Here is a 22,375-nt window from a genome sequence, read left to right as displayed (position 1 = left end):
AAGGATAATGAAGTGGTCCTGAAAGTGACAGGAGATGGAACCCGATAAGAGGGCCCCTGGCCTGGAGCTGCTCTGGCCCCAGTGAGGTCTGCGCGGAGCAGCCTGCTGGGGCAGACTCCGGTAACGGGGCACTAAGAGGAAAAGTTTCCTCTCTCCAGGGACCGTGGCAGAGAGATTACTGGGCTCAGGAGCTCTGGACGTGCACGTCATGCAGCATCATGACTGAATCAATCAGGACGCCTCCCAGGCTGTGGCTGCAAAGAGTGCAGGTCCACTAAAGCATGGCCCTGGGAGGACTGGTCTCGCCAGGGCAGCTGATCGTGGATCCCATGTGGTGCCCCACAGCTGGGACCCTGCCTCAGCCTCAGCCCTCCCAGCACAGCCTGGGACTGGGATGCCACATTTTGAAAGGGAGTGCATGCTGGAGAAGCTGCTGAGGTGCTGGAGCAGTTGCTGGGAGAGCACAGAAGCAGCGTGGGGCATTTCTGCCCTGCCTGGGGATCACATGCTGCTCTGGTCTCTCCTGGCTCTGTCAGCTCTCCAGGCCAGGAAAGTGACCCATATTCCAGGCAGTTGTCCAAAAAGGGTGGAAGGATGTGGCTGAAGAAAGAGCAGTCAGTGGAAGGTTGGCTCCAGGTGCCCTTTCCCAAGGGAAAGCTCACATGCAGAGCACGAAACACAGGCAAAGATCGCTGCAGCCTGGAAACAACACGGTGCACCCAGCTGTACTAGCTGGATACAGCTCCTGGCCATGGTGCAGGTCGGTGGAGGGGAAATAAGGTATGGAAAGTGATTTCCCGGGAGCCATTAAACAGACAATGAAATCCCACCTAAGAGCAAATTCAACCTTCGTCCTCTCTGTTCAGGAGAGCATCACATCATCTGTAGAGATGCAGTGGGAAACAAGAGCCTCACAACACATCAGACGGCTGGAGAAGGGAGGACTTCATCAGGGAATGCTGTAGGAGGAATTGAGGCTGCCTGGAAAAAACTGGATTCATTTCCATTCAAATTGGTCTCTTTTCTACTCAAACATCCCCTTCTCCCTCCCAACTCTACCGCCTTTCTCCTTCTTCAGAGCAAGAAAGACTCTGGCCGTGGGCTGTGCCACCCCTCGGAGGCCAGCAGGCCAGCGGGCGGCCGGGCCATCGCTCGGCTGGAGCATCCACGCCGCCCCGATGCTCCGGCACGGCAGGCGGTGAGCGAGGCCCGGGAGGGAGTGGGGAGCACGGGCTCCGGCTGCGCTGCCTGGCGCTGCGCCCCGCCACTCTGGGTCACCGCGGCAGATGCTGGGAGCATATGCCATGAATTAATTCCACTTTCCCTGAGACACGTTGGCGAGAGCAACGGCAGTGCCTTTCCAACTTATTAGCATAGGAGCTCCCCCCCCACCTCCCATCACTTTGTCACACTTAATAAAAGAGCCAGCCAGAGTTCCTTTAAGAGGCTCCTGGCTGGCAGGCAGGCTCTTAAATGGAAAGTTGCTGGGTTTGGCTTTTTTTCAGCTTTTATTTTCTACATTTTTTTTCCACCGCTGCGTATGCTGTATCTGCCCCAATATCCCCCCACGAACAACAAACCGCACTCTAGTAGGCATCTCCACCAACAAAGCCTATAATCCACCAAGAAAGCCTATAAATGTTTTATCTATGATTAAAAGCAAAACCAGAGATTCCTGAAACTGGAAAGACCTGGAATTCATTTTTTCCTTGTGCACTTCTTTTACTTTGTAATGAGACTTGCCATTTGCCCTGAACAGGGTAGATACTTACACCCATTCAGAATCCCAGCAAGACCCTGGGCAGACACCCCACATCAGCTCACTGAGCTAAACATGATGTTGACCACAGACACTCGGACAGGTTCGTGGCTCTCCCTCAGCAATGTATGAACAGAGCAGAACAAAGGGCAAAGAGGACACAAGACTTTCTACATTGAATAACCATCTTCAAGTTGAAGATAGAAAACGCTCACCAGGTATACAAAAGCCATGTTTGAATCAGGCACTTGAGGTTTCTTGTTTCTAACCCTGATTCTGCCACAGGTTTGCTGTGTACCCCCAGGCACACCACTGCACCTTGCTTTACCCATCTGTGGAGACTGACCAGGGATTATTGCTCTATTCCTTGGCTAGGCACAGCCTGGAGGGAGCCCGGTGCACTGTTCTGAGAATGGCTCTCACTTCTCACCTCACCTGAGGATCAACCAGAGATATACCTTTGCAGGCTACAAGAAAAAAATTTACACCTGCCATTTCTGCCTTTGCACGCTCTTTCCATGGGACTTTTTAGAAATGCAGCTTCCTGAGGCAGCTTTGTCACAGCCAGTACACACCGGTGCATAACCAGGAGCCAAGAGCTGGCCTCGGCATGCAAAGGCACCTCGTTGCTTCTTTTTAGCAAGGAAAGTAACAGGAGTGGGTTCTCCTCTGACAGCACCGGGACCTGAGAGAGGAGAAGCAACAGGTCTCAGTCACCTTCGCAGCACCGCAACTGAAACATGACTGTGGAAAGAAGGTGGGTGGGAACAGCTTGCTGGAGGAAGGCCAGGAGCCAGGCACTCACCCTCCCTCCTCCAGCTGGGGAAGCAATTGGGAAGACATGGAAACAAGTCTCAGTCTATTAAGTTTATTGAAGGAAATTAGGCAACTTGATCACAGTGGACATAAATACTGAAGCAAGGAGAAAATATCTGACAGCATGGCTTAACTGGGAAGGTGAAAGCATAAGCAGGCTCAGAGAACAGAAGATGAAACTCAAAAATTTAGTCTAGAAATAAAGCAGATTTTGAACCCTAAGGGTAATCGTCTATTAGAAAAACTAACCAGGGAAGACTTCCAAATATACTGTCTGCCTCTCTAAAAGACAGGCAAAGCTCAGCCACATCTCACTGGACTCTGCCATGGCCTGTATTGTAACAGGTCAGACTAAATGTTCAAGGCCACCTCTTCCCGCCTTAAAACAGATGAGGCTGTGATTTTTTTTCAAGCCCTACTCTCAACTCTGCCCAGGTATTTGCCGGGCTCCCAAGGTCCCAGAGTGAGCACAGCCTGGGTCCACATACACTTGTCTCCCACCCCAGAGCACCCCTGCCCAGCGTCCCAAGCTAGAGAGGGGCCAGCACCCAGCCCCCAGCACTGTTCTGGGAGATTCCACGCAGCTTTAGAGCAGCTCCTCCAGCATGACATGACCACAGCTCATCAATAAAGGCCTCATTCAACTCCCACTATGCTTTTCATGTGCTCTGTTCTCTCCTGGCTCTCCACCAGCACCTTCTGTGGCCTCATTCCCCTCCATATTTTATGCATACTCTGTTCCCAAATCATTCAACCTCCTTGCTCCTCTTGCCGCTACCCTACCTCTCCCACGAAACCGGCTCTTGCTCGTGGCCTCCTCCTCCCCACACCCTGCCTCAAGTGGCCCTCCCCAAGCCCTCACCCATTCCTACCTCTCACCATCTCCAGGAGGCTCTTTGGGGTCCAATATCTCTCCTGCTCTTGTTTCAAAGGGTGCTTTCATCTTCCTCGACTCCATGAAGGGCCCCGGTGGCCTCTGAGGGGCCGAGCACCACTGCACAGCCCAGCTCCACTTCTCATCCTCCCTGCTGGTAGAGCAGCCAGACAGGAGTGCTCTGCCCACCCAGGATGATCACAGCAGCTCTTTCAGGCAGAAGGTGGCTCTGCGAGCCTTCCTGGAGACAGCCCAGGATTGTTGGTGCAGCGCAGAGCTGCTAGAGGAGCAATAGGCTTGGCATGACTCCTGCACAGAGCACGCAGTAGCTATAGTCCTAACTACTGCTTAGTTACCCACTCTAAATGCTCTGAGAACTGGTTGATTTGCACTGGGTGACTGCGTGGTTTTATGAGGTGACCCAAAAGTGCAAGGCCTCCTATGCTTTGCGACACTGACTGAAGGGAGAAAGGTGGGCTCACCTCTCAGCCTCCCTTTCTCTGCTCATGTTTTCTGCCCTCCTCCTCAACAAACCAGAGGTGAGCACAGAATGGCAGTAGAAAGACAGCTGCTTCACTGGCAGGGACACGGTGCAGAGACCCAAGTTTCAGTGGGGGTACTGGTAGTCTGTTTTGAGCTGCTTCTGCAGCCACCAATGTTTGTCCTCTCATTCTCAGGGCATAGAAAGTGACATTCACTTCATGCCTCGAAGAGGCTAGAGGCTCACTGGAAGCAGATACCACTGAATAAGGTGATACTAGGCAAGCAGCTTACAGGAGAGCGTGGATTAGAACCTCAGGTCAGAAAGGAAAGAACCCACACTAGATGGTCCTACAGTCTGCAATTGAGAGGAGAGTGCCTCTGCTTTCTCTGGTCTTTGATGGATGAACTGAGCAAATCCATGTCCCATCCTCTCCTCCCTTTACCATTCTCTTCCTCTCAGACTCGCTTGTTGAGTTTGTCTGATTTACTAAACTACTTTACTTCACTGATTTTTTTTTTTTCTGGAATATAGGAAGCATTCTAAATGCTCTTTTGCCAAGAACCATAGGTGTCACAGAAAAACAGCCATTAGCTCAGCTGGGAAGTTTCTGTTCATACCAAAACAGGTTTCTCTGCCCAGAGAAAGACTTCGAGATTATCCTCCACGCACCGGACCCCCAAGCTTGTGTCTCAGTTTTCTAGCTATAGGGGAGATTTCTTCATTGTAAAAAGCTTAGTGTCTCCTTGAGACAAATGAGCCCCACCTTATTTTGGTGGCCCCACACTGGGACCCAATTGCTTCTCTCTTGTTGGTAGAATTGTTTGGCCTATTAACTCTGATCTGAATTTTGCAGATACTGAATTCATAGTGAGTTATGTGACCTGTCCTGCTGTCAGCACAAGAGCAGGAATGCAGTGCTCTATTAGACCGACCAAACAAGCTAAGAAAATCAGCATAGCAAGCCTTCCTCCCAGCACCTGCACTGCCCCCCAGAAGTACACAGCAAGATTCTCCAGCGGGACAAGACTTTGAAGGACATTGTCTTAGAAGTAATGTTAGTGTTTCCTGCAAATAACGACCACGGTTCTATGGGGACAGGGCATTAACAGCTAAATGGATTTTTCTTCAGATGACAATAAGAGTGGGTTACTTGGTTCCAAGGAGACACTCACCAGGGAGTTACCTTGTTTCAGAGCAGCAGGCTTCCTTCTCTCACATGCGTGGAATAAACAGTATTTTCTTTGCAAACTATCTATTGCCTGAAGCTATCTCTGTTCAGGCTGTGATCTCATCTGATTGCAAAAGCTAAGTGGGGTTAGGCCTGGTCAGAACTTAGCTGGGACACCTCAAGGGAAAAAAGAGGGTCTGTAAGAAGCGGTGTTGGCAGTTTCATAGGTGATGCTGCTTCCTCTGAAGTCAAAACAGAGGTAATGTTCCAGGAGAGAGGTTAAGCTAGCAAGGGATGGCTGGAGGCTGCTGGGTGAAACGTAAAACAAGTATCCTGACAACTTGTGGCATCTGTTGTGAGGAATATGGTAATCTTCCTGTCCTAGGCAAATAAATCCTATGAGCCTAAGCTTCTCTGATAGCCATCAGTGAAAACCACACCCCATTGCAAGACGGTCCACCCCAGAGAAGCTGCATTTTGGTAGAGGAAAGATCAACTACTGCAGTTACCTGTAAAGATACTAGTGAGGTGGAAGTGACCATTCATAAGTACATATTTTATTGTGTTTAGAATTCTTAATCTATTTAGAGAACAAAGATTTTTATTACAAAACACCCAAAACTTCTCCCGAGACAGTTTTCCTACAAAGCCAGGTCCTATTTATTTTCATGTCTAAAAAATTCTCGAATACAAACAAGTGAATAGAAAATCAAAGTGCTAAACTATTTACAGGGGATGCATGTACGAGACGTCTGGTGTGCCAGTGCTCTAGGACAAACTGAGGTGGTCCTCTCTCTCAGACTGGCCCAGGTCCCACTCAGTCACTAGTTCTGAGGACACCTCTGTGAAGAGATGGTCCCAATCCCAGCTGACATCTTCCTACCAAGAGGAAAAAGACAAACATGCCATAATGTTACTGGTGACACCCAAAAGTCTCTGAACGATGCCAAATATTCAAGATGAACAGCAGAGAGAGAAACTAAACAGCAACTGCCCCTGCCAGGGAAGCCCCAGGTTCAGTTTGCTAGAACAGGAATCCTAGCCAGAATGAAATGTGAATCTCTGTCACAATTTAAAGATTTTGACAGATTTATGCATGTTCCAAAATTCCATAAAGGACAGATTTTTTGATACTTGTTAATCTTGGATACTCCCAGGCAGGGTGTAAAGAGGACCCATAAAAATCTTCCACCTTTCTGCACTTCTGCTGAAGTATCTGCAATTCTGAGCTGCGCAAATCCTTTGTTGCAAGTCCTGAGCTCCTGCCCCTGCAGTTGTATTGATATTGTTCTGTCCTGCTTTAACACATCCCTCTGCCCAAAACCCAAACGCTTTCTGCCTTTGTCCCTCTGTACCACCCTGCAGAACTACCTGGAGCTCATGGTGGCTACAAAAAGACAATACATAGAGCACTGTTTCTGCAGGAACCTGTGACAGTGCTACACCTTTATCATCTTCCTTACTAGCTCTTTCATACTGAAGGGGGCCAATCATAGTGATGCCATAATTTCACACAGAGAAAGCCCTCTATATATATCTTTAAAATGATCTGCTGGGGAAATCAGACCTCCACCCTCTTGGACAAGCTCCTCTACACGGGCTCTTCCTCATCTCTCTCCTCCACCCCATCAACAAAGGCTTACTTTGCAAGTATAGTCTGAGCCATATAAGCAGCTTTTGCCTTGGTGTTCCCACAGAAGACTCACCTCTCGTAGTTCATGCTCTGGAGCCAAAACTTTGGTGAGAAGCTTCAGGTCAACCTCTCCATCCTATGAACACACACAGTCACAGTCTTACAGACAGCGAGAAAGAGCAAACCATCATTTCTCCACGTAGGTCTTGCCAGAGATAGGCAAAGTATTTGCCTCATAAGAGACACATACTTTGTCCAGGACAACAGCCGGAGCCTCTGAGCAGCAGATACCATACCCATGCTATTTACAGACATAAACAAGCATGAAAGCCACACTGCAAGAGAGGAACAGACTTGAAAGCAAACTGGAAGTTGTTTGGATGACAGGGCTGTATATTTTACGCAGCTGGGTAACACTATGGAGGACGATGGGAGGCCGGGAGGCGAGGGAGTCACATCGGTCACCCCATAGCAACATCCACTTACCAGAGTCTGAAAGGCAGCATATTTCATAAGATCTTTGTCCAGGTCATGGTAGGTCAGCACTCTGTTCACCTGCACACTGCATCCAGAAAGCATCAAAGAAAAAGCCTGGGTAAGCGTGGAAGCACATCTGAGACGGGTGGCGTGAACAGGAATCTGATTAAATTCGTCTCGAGTATCCACATCACCCATGTGGACTCTCAAGATGGGTGTCCCCAGATAGAAGCAAATCTCAATTCAGCAAACGAACAGTCACTGATAAATCTGCATGCCAGGTTGTGCACATGCAGAAAAACAGGATGTGGAGTGACCACAGACTCCCTCAGAGAAGCCAGCACGACAGAGTAGCTGCAAGGGCCAGAAAGAAAACAGGAACATAGTGAACATTGGAACAGCCCCAGCGGGCTCCAAGAGCCCCACCACACAAGCTACAGACTAGTGTGGACCTTGTGATTTCCATGTTTGAGCTGAGTCACAGCTATCAAATACAATTTCTTAAAATGTAGCCTCCAAAGAGAAGCACGGAGTAGGGGGGTAATACACTGTTGTGCTATGCTTCCCTTTGTAGGTGACAAAATACTATAGAAAAGACCTGTATTAATTTAATTTCTGTTTGTGTTTGCTCATGAAAATCACTTGTCTTTTCTACTGCGGGGAGACTGTGGATACAGGAGAAACCGATGGGATTATAAAAAAAAGAGAGAAAACAAAGACATATGCTTTGGTGAGAGACAAAGCAATTTTAAATTTTTCACCATAAAGTGTCATTCTTTTTTGTTAACAGCTATTTAATTACAATACCTACTCCATACTTGTGAGAGAGGCATCTGTGGTCAGGAGTAAGGTATCCCCTCCTGTGATATTGACAATAGGCCCAACAGGGGAGAAGAGACTTTCCTGATACTTTTAGGAAAAAAATCCCCAAAGTGTCATTGTTTTTTGAACTTACTGGTCTCCCTTGAACTAACCCCAAGACTATTCTGATAACACCTTCAAACAACAGGATTGTACTTTTGCACTTGAGTAAGAAGGATGTCCTGGGGAGGGCAAAGCAGCCTGCGACCGTACATAATCAAAAGTGTGTGCGATAATACATACGTACTGGAGGCATTTGAGGTTACACAGACAACCGCAAATCAAGCAATTCCTAACTTGAGAGAGTTTGATTTTGCAACATCAAATATGCTACTCTAATGTAGTTTTTGTACATAAAGAGAGAACATGCAGTAATTCTTTCTCTAACAGGAAACAAGAAGTTTGCACCGTTCAGCCTGGAGCCCCACTGCCACAATACACAGCATCGAATCCTGTGGAATGGCACTGCCACCGACGTCCAGAGAGCATGAGATAAGAAAGAGTTTAATTTCACCAGCCATTTCGCACTGCTGATGAGAGCCACAGGAACACCTGGCAGTGCTCTTACCTGGGGGGAGCTGCCACTTGCATGGCCAGATCTTCCTCCTGGACCTCCTCCAAATCAGGGATCACGGGAATGTCTGCAACAAGAGAAAGCAGCAGCAGTAAGTGGGGAGTGTGATGCTCTCCTCTCACTAGAGACAAAGATTCCTTTGCTTCAGAGATATGAAGCAGCCTGTTTCTTATTAGAGGAAAACACAAGAGAGTTATTTAGCAATGATTACACATATATTGTTTAATATTAAAACAAGGCAATAAAGCTTTGAAGCTTGGGGTCAAAAGAAATCTTGCAAGAGGAGCAATTTGGGCTGGGTAGGACTCCATAGCCACAGACCATGCATTTGAACACAACCTTGAAGCTGAAAGAAGCTGGCTGCACTAAACCCTGCTGCCTACTTGCCATCATCCAAAGGCCAGCAAGAATTTGCTTCTTATGAGATGTGTTATCATTTGCTCAGCTCAGCCACCAGTCACCTAGACTCCACTAGAAGTGAAACGTGGGGCAGAAACTGAGAGAAGCCACGAAAAACTGCATGCTGAAGGAGCTGCTGGCTGGGTCTCAGACCAGGCAGAGGCCTGTGGCCTTCCCCACAGCTGAGGAAGGAAGTGCTGGTGGTCTAGCAGATACAAAGACTGGGGAAGATGCACCTAGTTATAATGTCATAAACCTTTTCTGATCTCCAGTGTGACCCCGGAATGGCTAATGTCTGGGTCACTGGGTATCCCCTGAACAAGGACTATGGCTACTCCACCTAAAAAGGATGCTAGAGACAAAAGAATGGAGGAGAGGAGAAGAACTGGGTACACACAGAGTCCTGCTAAAGGAGCAAGGCTCCGAGAACACTGCATGCTTTTTGATTTGACAAAGTTCTGTAAACAGTTGGAGACTGAGAGCACAAAAATGGAGAGAGGAAGAGGTAACTGGAGGTGCAAAGCAAGGACAGAGTACACCAACACAGAGCTCATTTAAAGATTCAAGGCCACAAAGGCTCTCCAGAGACCCTGAGCCCTCAGACCGTGGAGAAGCTGGTGGTTTGGCTCCAGGGAGAGGTTTCAGTCGCAGCATGCAGACGCTGGAGCGAGCGGGCTGCTCCCGGCTGTCGGCAGCACAGCAGTGCTACTGCTGGACGGCAGCAGGCGGCTGGGCCTGGATTTGCCCTGTTCCGCAGCCCAGACCGAGATGGATATTCAGGAGCTGGAAAGATGTTCCCAGCTGTGGTGCTCAGGGCTCCAGGCAGGGTCAGAAGAGCCCGTTGTCAGGCTGCCCATCAAAGCTTCACAGGCCCTGGGTGGAGCTCAGAGCTGGCCACACAGCGGGATATCTCACTAACTGGCTCCTGGCAGAAGGCTGAGCGGGACAGGGGCTGCCAGGAGAGCCTGCCCACAGCGACAGCAGCGCCAGCTTGGCCAGCCTCGGCAGGGCTGTGCCTTCCAGCTCCCCACGGAGCAGGTGCCTGCAGAGCAGCCCTTCGACAGCAGCAAACTTCCCAAAGACATTTAAAGGGAAACTGCAGCAACAGGCCCCCAGGCTGTCCCTTCGATGGAAGAGGCACATGCATGAAATGCGTCCCCAGTGCCATCGCTGGGCACGTGGGGCAGATCTGTCCCCCCTCTGCTTGCAGGGACAATACACAGAAGAAGCTGCTATCTCACGGGCTCTTCCCTGCAGGGACTCCCAGCTCTCGGTAAAACTTGTAGCAAAACGCAATTCTGGGACAAGAGCATCTCCATGGACAGACAAACTGACCTGTGGAGGCAGCTGGTAAAAACTGCTCAGTGGTAATGTGGGATAAGGCCCCTGTATACAAGCAACAAATACGAAGGAGGGAACAGACTGCTGAGATCGGTCCAAGGGGAGGAACGAAGCGCTGTGCAGAGGGTGCGCTGTTAGGTCCAGGCAAATGAGCACGGGAATGAGAAACAGTCTAATCTCTCCCGAGCTAATTTATCCTTTTCAGCAGGAGACTGTGAATGTTGCTCAGCAAACACAACTAAATTAAGAACTACCTGGGAACAGAGCTGCCCTTGCCCACGGAGCAGCACTGCCTGTAGCAGGAGAAGGTCAGATCCTTCTCCTCTTTTGGCAGCAGAAACGTGGAAGGTGTCTGCAGCAAAGTGAATTTCTTCACTTGGTGCTCATTTTGGCAGCTGTTTCGGGGGCCTCCCCTTCCTGATTCCCTTTTGCTTTTGTTGATCTCTTTTTGCACTAGAGAAAACTATGAACTTGGAGCCCTGATCAGTGATGCCCCTTCCATTTTGCAGGTTCCTGAAGAGTCCTGGATTTGCCAGTGCTGGTTGTATCTCATCGCCACTGAATTCCAAGGAGACATTTCCAAACCCATTGTAGAATGCTACCTCTACTCTGTATTAGCAAAATCCAGTCAATCACACAGAAATTCTTCCCGAAAGAAATTCAAGGCTCCGATATTTTATATGTGCTTTGAAAATATTTCAGACAGAAGAGCTGGAAACACTCGGGGGGCTCCTGCCAGCCCCTGCAACAAAGGCCAGCACATGCTTTTTCTTACTGCAAACTGTGGATGATTTTGTCCATTTCTAGGCAGAAGCAATGCCCTTTAGGTCTGTCAGACACTGACAGGAAACAGAACAAAAATGTTGCAAATAAGAAAATATCAGGTCCCCAGCTAACTGCTATCAGTGGCAAATCAGCCCTGAAATATTTGGGTCTTTATTTCACTTGTTACGTCTAATTTCCTCTTCCCTCCACTAATTCCCATGGTGCCACCTCTCTAGAATCCCTCTCCCTTCTCTCTCTGTACCATTTGCAAAGTGTCTCAGCTCTCACTTTATCACCAAGGACCCAACCTTTCCCCTCACTCAGTCTCCAGCCCCTTAATTCTTTTTGTTGCTCTTCTTGGGACTCACATCTTTTTTCCCAGTAAGCTCTGGTAACACAGCCAAGTCATGGCACTGTCAGCTACAGGGGGAAGAAGCACGTGGGCTGCAGGAGTGTAGGCATACGCTTTACTTTTAACATCCCCATCAGCTGCAGTGAGGTTACTTACATGTAAAATTAGTACATGCAGAAACGTTCACAGGACTATGTCCGCCCAGTCCTGCGCTGCAGCACTCAGGCAGCTTTTTCCAACGTTACATTACAAACCCACACTCTGTGTACTTTGTTCTGTGACCCACTTTTTTCCCCTCCTGTTCAGTGTGAGGGTTTGAGATCATTTTCCACCACACTGATAAGCCTGTGGGTTTGGTGCAGATTCTTGACGTATATTTTACTGTCCAGGCTCTCATGCCTGAATTCAGTGCCCAGGTAGTTAAACTTTAGAAATGACGGCACAGTGTACCTACATGCTAAAGAACTGCCTGCGTGCAAAAGGAAACACCTTCACAGATACCAGGTCACTGCAGTGAGGCGAACGAATGGCCTGTGCATTACAAAAAGAAAATGTTTTGTAGCTGAGAAGGGGCAGCTTCAAAACCTGGAAACAAAAGGTGATTCTCTGCAGTCTAGCTCTACTTATTTGGAGGGTGGGGAAGGCTGCATTACTCAGCTGCATTTTGGAGGAGAAAGCAGCTTCCATACTCTTTAATATCGACCAATTTTAATCAAGACTGTAAACAAATCTCAGAAGCAACATGAAAATCTTACAGCTTCAGCTGTTCTTGTCCCACTTCCCTGCAGACTCTGAAATCAGAACAATCCGATATGATTCTAGTGATACGAAACATTAAAGTTGAATTGCTGGTAAAAAATATTAAAAAGGGGAACAAAACATCTTACCAACCTTTGTCTCCCAGCCAGCCTCTGAACACCATGCTGCAAGGTACTGTTACCTATGCCACCTCCCTCAACCAGACTCCCCTAGACAGAACTCCTCCAAATCTCCATTTCATATGGCAGATAACATTCTCAGAGCGAGTGCTTCTAAAAATGATAGTCTGAGCGAGTATCCTGCTTTCATTTTAGATGAAGGGAGGGGAGAATAAGTAGACACACACATCAGGTAGTGTTTTACAAGCAGAAGAAATGAGTGTACGCAACAGAAGATAGAGGGGGGGACATAAAATCTCAGTACACGCAGTGACCTTAAAGAGAAATGGATGCCGCTTCTCTTTATGGCTCAAAATGACTGGGAACAGAGTAACACAAAGCCTTTTCCCATGGATTTCTCAGACCAGAAAGAAGCAAGATACTGGCGTTAGACAGTTCTCACAGTAGAAATGTGAAAAATGGAGTAAGCACCAAATGCTAGATGACCAGTGCAAACTCCCCTCCATCTCCCATATGATGATGAACATGAGCGAAGAAAGAATGAAACCAAAATGAGTGTATCCATGCAGAAGTTACGATGAGGTAGGAGACACCAGTACCAAAAGATATGTAACAGGGGAGTTAAAATATACTGCACCAAACTGTCCCAGCATATAAGCAAGAACAGTATTTTTATTACACTAGCTGGACTGAGCTAGGTCTTACAAAAAAGAGCTTCAGTGCTAAGCTATAGCAAGAGAATAAGTGCATAAGGCAGAAGTGTGTAGATGGTAGGAGGAAAAGATGGAGGAGAAAGACCGAGGGTAACCCATGCTACTCACAGATAGCCAAACAACAAGCCAGGAACAGCAGCTTTTTAAGTCATAAACAAAGGAGGGTTTAATACGTTCATATTAGAGTAGATGCAGTAACCATCACCTTTTTTACCTCTTCACAAATAACTGACAGCTGAGAAAGACAACCACAGAAAGCAACAAGCAGCAGCTAGAAGAACCTACACCACATTAATACCCAGTTGCTCCTGCAAGCTGCTGAGGTGCCCCTCCCCTCCCAGGCAGGGCTGATTTTTGGTTTAGTAGCAACATCTGTAGGCTGGGTCCCTTAAAATCCTGCAAGCTCACAGTAAGATCTGGTCCTAGCCCCAAAGAACTAAGTTCTCTGTTAGATACAAGGCAGCACATAAGTGTGGATAGACAGAATCTATTCAAGGTCAGGCAATAAATCAGTGGCAGAGCTAGATCTAGAAACCATGCCCAGGTCAGGCCTGCAGTTAGTCAGCAGTGCGGTTGTCACTTTCTCCCTGAGCTGCTTCAAGAGTCTCCTGAGCCAAAACCCCAACACCCAAAAAAATGACTCCATCTTATGTAGTCTGATCCGCTTCCCCCAGCTGGGTGAGCATTTCAAAGGCCAGTTCAGAATGAACATTCTTGCGGTGGGAACAGTGCTGCCCTCCCTACCCACACACCACCATATCCAGAGGAAACAAAGAGGGTAGGTAGGGGCTTCTGGAGCTGGCTGTCTCCTGCCACTAAGCAGGCAGAAGAAACTAACTTTAGTTTGCTTGCTCATAAAATGTAAAACTGAAATAATTATAATATCTCTGCTGCTGCAAAACTTTGTTTTACTGAATGCTGTTACCTTCTGCATCACGTTTGGGGAATTTTAAACAGGCAAATGGAAGAAGGTCTGATTGAAGATGAAGTTAAGTGAAAGAAATTGGTCTCATTTAGCACATGACAGGATTCATCTGTGTTCCCAAGTCCACTGAGGTAGCATCATGGGTGTTTCATATTCATGAGCTGCTGCGACACTGTGTCCCCTCATTTACAAAGCACCGTGTTCAGCAAATTCTGTCCCTGTGGACACTCCGTGCATTTCATGGTCTTGTCAGAGAGACATCAAAAACTTCAGTAACCAAATACCAGAAAATGGCTTTAATTAGCGCATCTCAATGCAATAAATAATTTTTCTCTCTAAGTGGAAAAATGGAGAATTAAAAAAAAAGAAAAAAGTGGAAAGCAACAGGCAAAAAAAAAAAATCTTCAAAAAAACATAAGGAACAAGGGACACAGACAGCTTCTGCTGAACACACAAACAAGCTTGAAGCCTCTTGGAAGCTTTCTCAGGAGAGCAGCAGGCAAACGGAGAGGATAAAGAACACTTCTTTGGATGCTTGAACATTAATTTCATAGGGATGCCTTTCCCCGACTGAAACTGCCCTACTAGTAGGCCAACACAGAGCAGCATACCTGCCTGATCAGCCAGCAGGGAGACGAAAACAGCAGAGTGAAAAGCAGGCAGTACCACAGCTACTGGGGCACTGCCTTAGAAGCTGAGAGAAGCAGAAGATAACCCGAGTGTCCCACGTCACAAAGCACCCTTTGGAGAAGAGAACGGTAACAGCACCACCTGGCCAAGCTGATGGGAAGCAAGCGGGTGCCAGAGGACTCACAGGATCTAGAGGAGGTCATGCAGCAGGTTCAGTACTGGTCCTCCAGCCTTGCCTTAAAAGGACATGCATTTGTCTTTCATCAGACAAAAATAGTTTTTTCCTTCTGCCACCAAGCTCTGATGATACTGTCAGCTAGATGGATGACTGGCTGGGAGGCTGGGTGGTCCATGAGACACTCTACTTCCTTTGACAGTGTTGTGCTTTCACAGACTGCTTGATGTGGCATGGCTTCTTCCTCACCTGAGAGCTTGCTGGAGATAAGCATCAGGCATATCTGCTGCTTCCCAAGGCTGCTACTGACACAAAGCCCCTGCCCAGTTTCAACCCCTGAGAAGCGTGAAGAGAGACTGGGCACAGAACAGCCCTGTCAGATGAGTCGCTCGGCTCAGCACAGGGCTTCAACAGGCAGTAGTCCATGGCTTGTGCAAGAAGTAAGAGCACACACTGATCGCTTTAAAGACGAGGAATCTCTTAATGCATAGGTTTGTTCACCAGCAGCAGAAGACAGAAAAGACTGGAGGCCAGGCTCAGGACCTGGAGTCCACCATATTTCTGAGGTTATCAGCATTTAGAGTGGCAACACAGCTCCTACCCTTACCAACAGCCCTCTGACAGAGCACTATGCCTGACCTCCTTTTCAGTAACACGTGTTTTCCTCTTTTCAAAGGCTGTTCCCTGTTCCTTTGCAGTATTCCCCTGCTGAAACACACTGAGAAAGTGGTGGGGCAGCAGGTGAGAAGGCATGAGGTGCCCAGGGAGGGTCTGGTGAACTCAGAAACACAAAACCCTCCTCAGCAATGCTGGAGGTGAGTGATTTTGCATTAGAGCATTACTGTGGCAGGGAAAGCAGCTTCTCAGGATGCTCCTGTGGAAGTATGTTCAGGAGCAGGCGTGTCTGATTCTATTTCATCCTCTTCATGTTACGCTGGAAAAACAAGACAAACTACATTTCTTTTATGCTAAATCCTTAGGTTTTTTTTTTCTTATATATATTTATTAAAAAAATGCCTCTTTGATCGGCAGCACCCATGACACTTCCACATCCAGCAACTCCTCAGAAGCCTCCCTCCCTCCACACAAGGCCACCGCTGCTGACAGCCAGGCGGGTTTGATCAGAGCCACTCAGAATCGGATTTTCATAAGACAGATGAGGAATCTTACTGTTGCTCTCTCTCATATCAGATGAGAAACTGAGGGGGAGGGGGGACGGGTCCTGAGGGAACAACACTACAATCAAGGGCTACGCGGTTCTCTCTCTGTCCCTCCACTGCTGCAATTTTCAAAGGAGTTTGCCTCAGGCAGTTTTAAATGATGGTGTCTCAATTCTGTAATCATCTTTCAAGAGCTTTTTCTTAAAGGGTATTTTAGGTAAACCTAGTCCATCAACTACACTTATGGACTCAGCAATCACAGACCCAGCAATCACAGACCCAATATGACTGTGTATTCAATAGACTACATATCTACCACATCGCAGAATCTAGTGATGGAAGATGCTTACCCAGACCATCATTTTCAGCCCCCAACAAGCTGTGTGTGCTCCCTTGCAATTAAGTTGCCCACTGCCCCTTGGCCAGTGGTCTGCTGCTTCAAATAGGACTTCAGACATATCCCTTGGGACATATTCTCTGCTCCCCCCTGCCCATTGTGGCTGTCAGGAGGGAGCTCTCCTTCAATACCAGAGGCTCTAGATCACAACACCACTGGAGGAGTCACTGGAGGAGTTCAAACTGGTCTGGACCAACAGCTCGGTGAAAACCATCAAGGTTGGCCTGAGTCTGCCCTTCACTGACGCTGTGCAGAGACTCAGGGTAGCGCGTTAGGGGAGCAACCAAGGGGAGGACTGCGGTGTGCTGACAGAACCACACACAAAGTGACACTGCAGAATCCCAGAAACTCAGCAGTCACTGTCACTCGCTGCCCCAGGCCCCTCTCTTCAGCCCATACACACCATTTCCAAAACGCCATGTTTTTCACTCCATCTCCATTTCACTGATGCTCAGAACTTTTCCTCCATTTAGCTCTCCCCAAACCACTCCACAACTGCCTCCTGCGCATGTGAAGTACCCACTGGCCATATCCCTGACTGTTCCTGCAAATTCCACCCACCCTCTTACCCTCATGCTCAGCCAGTGCAGCTGTCCTTGCAGCTCATGGCCCCTGGAATCCACCAGCACTTGGTGTGTTCTGTGAAAAAAGCAGCTCACCAGGGAAGCAACGGGCAAACTTTATCAGGAATGATAGAGCCAGCAATAACCCACACTGTGCTCTAGTCTCAGCTCTGTTTGGAGCAATTTCATCACTGGTGTATATTCGCATACAGCTCAAGGGGTGTTTGATATTTTATGGCTGTGAATTCCAGGTGGCGGATATGCTGCGGGGACTGTCTCCCACCTGACAGACAGGCATCACTTCCCAGAAGGATGTGGGGCCCATGGCACATGCCCACATCTTCCTCTGTTGTGCACAGAGCCTGGACTCCTATCCTGTTCAAGTGCAAAGGAGCGGCTGGCACACGCCAGAAGGGTAAGAAGTCCTTCTAGAGGTTTGACATTGTACAGAGAGGTCCAATCGTCAGCTCTGCTTCCTTGAGAAGGCTTCCCAGCAGGCAGGAAGGGGTTTTGCCTTGAGGGCACAGATCTAGTGACTGTCTCCTGGCAGCTTTCCTCACCTGCAGGTCAGGTTTGGGTTGTCTGTGTAGCATAGTCAGGCTTTCATTTCAATCAGCTGTCTCATTCACACACACTATCTGCTTTAAAATAACAAGCCGTTGTTCCTGCAGACAGAGAATCACACATCACATCCCAGTCCTCCAAGAAAAGCCCTGTTCTAGGAGCTATGCATCCTAAGAGTACAGAGAGAAAGGGGGAAGGGACCTCTGAAGATGGGGCAATAGTCTGTGGGGGAAGGATAGCTGGGGGAGAGATGACAGCCTTAGCTAACAAGCCCTCATAGAGCGCTGAGGAGAAAAATCCAAGGGCAATGCAGTGAGGAGACGGGCATCTGTAGGAGTGCAACTCAGCAGTGCAGAAGTCGTGGACAAGAAAGCGACAAAAAAGAAACTTTTACCCAAAAGGACAAAGCAGCTTGCTAACGGGGGGTGGGGGGTAGGGGGGGAATGCCAGCATTTCTCACCCCAGCAGGAAGCAGCCCTTTGTAGCTGCATGCCAGAAAGAGACACACAAGCAGAGTAAAGCCAAATGAAATACCAAGGCAAGGTCGAAGCAGAGACCCTACTGCCCTGCTGCAGAAAGGAGCAAAGGGAGGGGAAAGGCCTTCAACATGAACTTGGTTGTTCTGTCTTCTCTCCTACCTCCTGACAAAGAACAGTTTGCACTTCAGAAAAGCTCTTGGCTGCTACAGAAAAGGAAGCAGTGCTCTGCAAACAGCACTTTTTAAATTCCGCTGATAGTCTCCCATCTCCCATTTCATGCAGTTCCCCTGCCATACAGAGCTCAGTCACTGCTGCCCATTTCCCCTGTTGACATGGACAGAAAATTGAGCAATTACCCTTAAACTCCTCTCTCTCAGATTGCCCAGATTGCTACATACACAGCATTAAGCCCCCAATTGCCCCTGGCCAAAAGTGACTCAACGAGGCCTGTCCTTTAGGAATTAAACACTTTTGTGTAGATTGTAAAGGTTTATTATTCCTCAAGCTATGATGCATTAAATCATGCTAAAGCAGGTTTCCCACCATGCAGAGGAGCTGGGCCCTGCCATGACAAGGATCAGCTGGACACATATCCACCTAGCAAAGGTGTGTTCTCCGGTTGCTGTGCCTGTACTAGCATGTACCTGTGTGGGTTCAGGAGGATGGGCACAAAGCTCACAGCAGGTGCTGAAGGAAACCCCAATATCCATCAAATAGACACTCCAGAGCTATTTCTGCTGAGACACTGTACTTTTTCAAAACAGTCTTTCCAGCTTGGAATTCTACAAGAGCAAATGGCGCTTTTAGTCAGACACAACTCTTCACTTTCCTGTAACTCAAAACTGGCTCCTCTTTGAGGTGGCTCTCTTGTCCTGGACTAGCCTCTATGAATAAAATTTATATGAATAAATACAGACTAGAGAAAATTAGTTCTGAGCACGACCTGAGCCAAGGTACTTCACTGCTAGTGTTTCAAGAATTTGTACTGTGCAGTATGGATGACTTGCACCTTCTAGGTTTCCCTATGCAACTGCAAGGAACGGCTGAAATTGCAGATAGTTCCATGCATGTCCCTGTCTGGTCCACCCACTTACAATCTTATATATTACTTGCATCTTTCCACACAGCCTGAGAAGCAACTGCCCTCTCTCCCAAACTCCCATGGAGATGAGGAATCTGATGCTATTTCATGCACAGGGTGAATGGCCAGGAGCAGTGAGAGAATTCTACTTTTATTTCTGAAACTACAAGGCATACCAAGCCCAAAAATCTCCATTTGGCTGTACAACCTTCCCTTCATTCTCCATGTGCCAAACTGGGCTCTCTCCAGGCCCTGTGTTTTTTAACACTTTATCCAACCGACTCCAAATTCCGAGCCTCTGGGTGTTAGTGATGTATAAATGATCACAACTGAGCACATTTCAAATACACAAGAATACCTTTTTAAGGGCATATAGTTTTGTCCTTCATTCTTCTAATGAAAAGGTTGGATGGGGGACAAACAATGTTAATGGAATGGTACAGCTCAGCTTTCTAATAGGTTAAAGGAAGGCGATCCAAATGTATTGGTTGACAGCAGCAATCATTACCCAACTGCGCCTGTTCATATTAAGGTGTACAAGCTAACACATTATGCAGCACAAAATAACCGTGACCCATCCTTGGGGATCCATACACCAATGTCTTGATTTTTGTATGTTTACAATCTGAGCTTTACTGTTACAGTTAAGGACACAAGCCTAAGTGCAGTTCTGTGCGAAGGGGAGGCTGATATGGCTCAACTTACTGCACAGCCACAGCATGCTGCTCCCTGTCTTCTACACTAGGCAGTTATTTGTATCTCTCTGCTTATTCAAAACAGTAATTTTATTCAGGTTCTGGATTTTGTTTATATGTCACTTTTATTCACTGCAATTGCTGAGCCCACATGGAGAACTCCTCTCCCTGAACAGCTTGCTTAATCTCCCTGTAGAAACAAGACCACCAGCATGCAATGCACTGATCCTTTTCGAGGTTTTCCATATGCAAATTAGATTCACAGCATTTGACTGTACCAGAAACTGCCTGGGTAGGAACCACAATCACATTAGTGGGATCTTTCTTCTAACACATAGATGTAATCCAGAGCTGAAGTCTGGTTTGCAAACAATCCACATTCAACTGTTAACAATAGGTTAGGCACAGACAAATAAATGAAGTGTATTAGGACTTGCCATGTCTCCATACCACATTTTACATCAATTCTATTCTGTATTTATTACCCAAGGTCTTGGAGCACTAAAAGTCACATGCTGCAAACATGTGGCAAGCATTTTTATGCCTGGTTAGCAAAGACAACTATTATACTCTGAATATAAGACCAAGGTTCAACAAGAAGGACAGCATATATGCAAACAGTCAAAGAGCTCTTCAGAACAGACTTTCAGTCTCAGTGACATATGCTGAAATTTAAGAAGCCCAAGAAACTTCCCAGGGGTGACATTAAGTCTATTCTGAAGATGCCAATGCTATAAAGGTGCCACTTTTGGCAGTTGTATGTTGCAATGCTTAATCTGTCTGGAAGACCCAAATAAGTCTTCACTTAATCTCATTAACCATACTGACGTCTGATCCTTTGTGACTCCTGGTAATTCTTCCACTGCTTGGCAATATTTTACAGATGCAACTTTTTATACACTGTATAAAATTCTTAGCCCTTGAAAACTGAGGTAGATCCTAGAGATTTTAATGATTTTCTATGCTCCTCACAGTTCTCTAGTGCTCGTCTCGCAATTTACACTGCGGATTTTTCCTGAGATTTCTCTTGGCTCATCCAGTCCTAGAAAAGCAGGTGATATACACTATAGAGAAAACTAGCGCTAAGTCAGGAGTCCAGCAGATTTCACAGCAGCCTGTACAGGGATGGGATGGGATTACCCACCAGTGCCTATGTTTAGCTTATGAACTATGATCTTGAACTTGACCATGAAATGGTCGAGTTCAGGATCCTGCGTGGAGGAAGCAGGGCGATAAGCAGGATCAAAACCCTGGAGCTCAGGAGGGCTGACTTTGCCCTCTTCAAGGAGCTACTGGGAGGAATTCTACTTTTATTTCTGAAACTACAAGGCATACCAAGCCCAAAAATCTCCATTTGGCTGTACAACCTTCCCTTCATTCTCCATGTGCCAAACTGGGAGTTTGGCACATGGTCGAGTTCAGGATCCTGCGTGGAGGAAGCAGGGCGATAAGCAGGATCAAAACCCTGGACCTCAGGAGGGCTGACTTTGCCCTCTTCAAGGAGCTACTGGGAGGAATCCCGTGGGCCAGGGCTCTCGAAGGCAGGGGGGTCCATGAGTGCTGGTCGCTTTTTAAACAACACTTCTTCCATGCACAGGAGCAATGCATCCCCCTGAGAAAGAAATCGAGCAAAGGAGGCAGGAGACCTGCATGGTTAAACAAGGAGCTTCTAGCAGAGATCAGGTGGAAGAGAAAGGTGCATAGAATGTGGAAAGAGGGACAGGCCACTTGGGAAGAGTACAGAAACGTAGTGAGAGCATGCAGGGATGCGACGAGGAAGGCCAAGGCTCACCTGGAATTGAAGCTGGCAAGGGATGTCAAAAACAACAAGAAGGGCTTCTTCAACTACATCAGCAGCAAAAGGAAGGCTAGGGACAACGTGGGGCCGCTGCTGAATGAGGCGGGTGTCCTGGTGACGGAGGGTGCGGAGAAGGCAGAGCTAATGAATGCCTTCTTTGCTTCAGTCTTCAGTGCTAAGACTGGCCCTCAGGAATCCCAGGCCCCGGAGGTAAGAGATGAAGCCTACAAAGAGAACGACTTTCCCTTGGTCGAGGAGGACTGTGTGAGGGATTGCTTAAGCGATCTGGACGTCCACAAATCCATGGGCCCCGATGGAATGCACCCACGAGTGCTGAGGGAGCTGGCGGATGTCATTGCTGAGCCACTCTCCATCATCTTTGAGAGGTCCTGGAGGACAGGAGAGGTGCCTGAGGACTGGAGAAAGGCCAATGTCACTCCAATCTTCAAAAAGGGCAAGAAGGAGGACCCAGGGAACTACAGGCCGGTCAGCCTCACCTCCATCCCGGGAAAGGTGATGGAGCAGCTTATCCTGGAGGCCATCATGAAGCAAGTGGAAGAAAAGAAGGTTATCAGGAGTAGTCAGCATGGATTCACCAAGGGGAAATCATGCCTGACCAATCTGATAGCTTTCTACGATGACATGACTGGCTGGGTAGACGAAGGGAGAGCCGTGGATGTTATCTACCTTGACTTCAGCAAGGCTTTTGACACAGTCTCCCATGATATCCTCCTGGGGAAGCTGAGGAAGTGTGGGCTGGATGAGTGGTCGGTGAAGTGGATAGAGAACTGGCTGAATGGCAGAACTCAGAGGG

The 22,375-nt window shown here is 47.8% G+C and overlaps 1 protein-coding gene across 4 annotated transcripts in view; it reads right to left on the bottom strand.

Annotated features, from left to right (window-relative positions):
• Positions 1-5,636: 5,636 nt before the first annotated feature.
• The window catches only part of IFT43 (intraflagellar transport 43), a 47,680-nt gene continuing 30,941 nt past the window's right edge, over positions 5,637-22,375 (bottom strand). For all 4 annotated transcript variants that reach the window (XM_075427277.1, XM_075427274.1, XM_075427276.1 and 1 more), the window contains exons 6-9: positions 8,641-8,713; positions 7,221-7,296; positions 6,808-6,870; positions 5,637-5,980 (exon numbers count right to left, since the gene is read on the bottom strand). In XM_075427277.1, the coding sequence (XP_075283392.1) occupies positions 5,870-5,980; positions 6,808-6,870; positions 7,221-7,296; positions 8,641-8,713 (323 nt within the window). In that variant the 3' untranslated portion in view covers positions 5,637-5,869. The remainder of the gene's footprint in view (positions 5,981-6,807; positions 6,871-7,220; positions 7,297-8,640; positions 8,714-22,375) is intronic.

This window comes from Opisthocomus hoazin, chromosome 7, assembly GCF_030867145.1.
Source record: "Opisthocomus hoazin isolate bOpiHoa1 chromosome 7, bOpiHoa1.hap1, whole genome shotgun sequence".
Lineage (NCBI taxonomy): Eukaryota > Metazoa > Chordata > Aves > Opisthocomiformes > Opisthocomidae > Opisthocomus > Opisthocomus hoazin.
The sequence above is the reverse complement of the archived record's forward strand: the minus strand, read 5'-3'. Positions and strand labels throughout refer to the sequence as shown.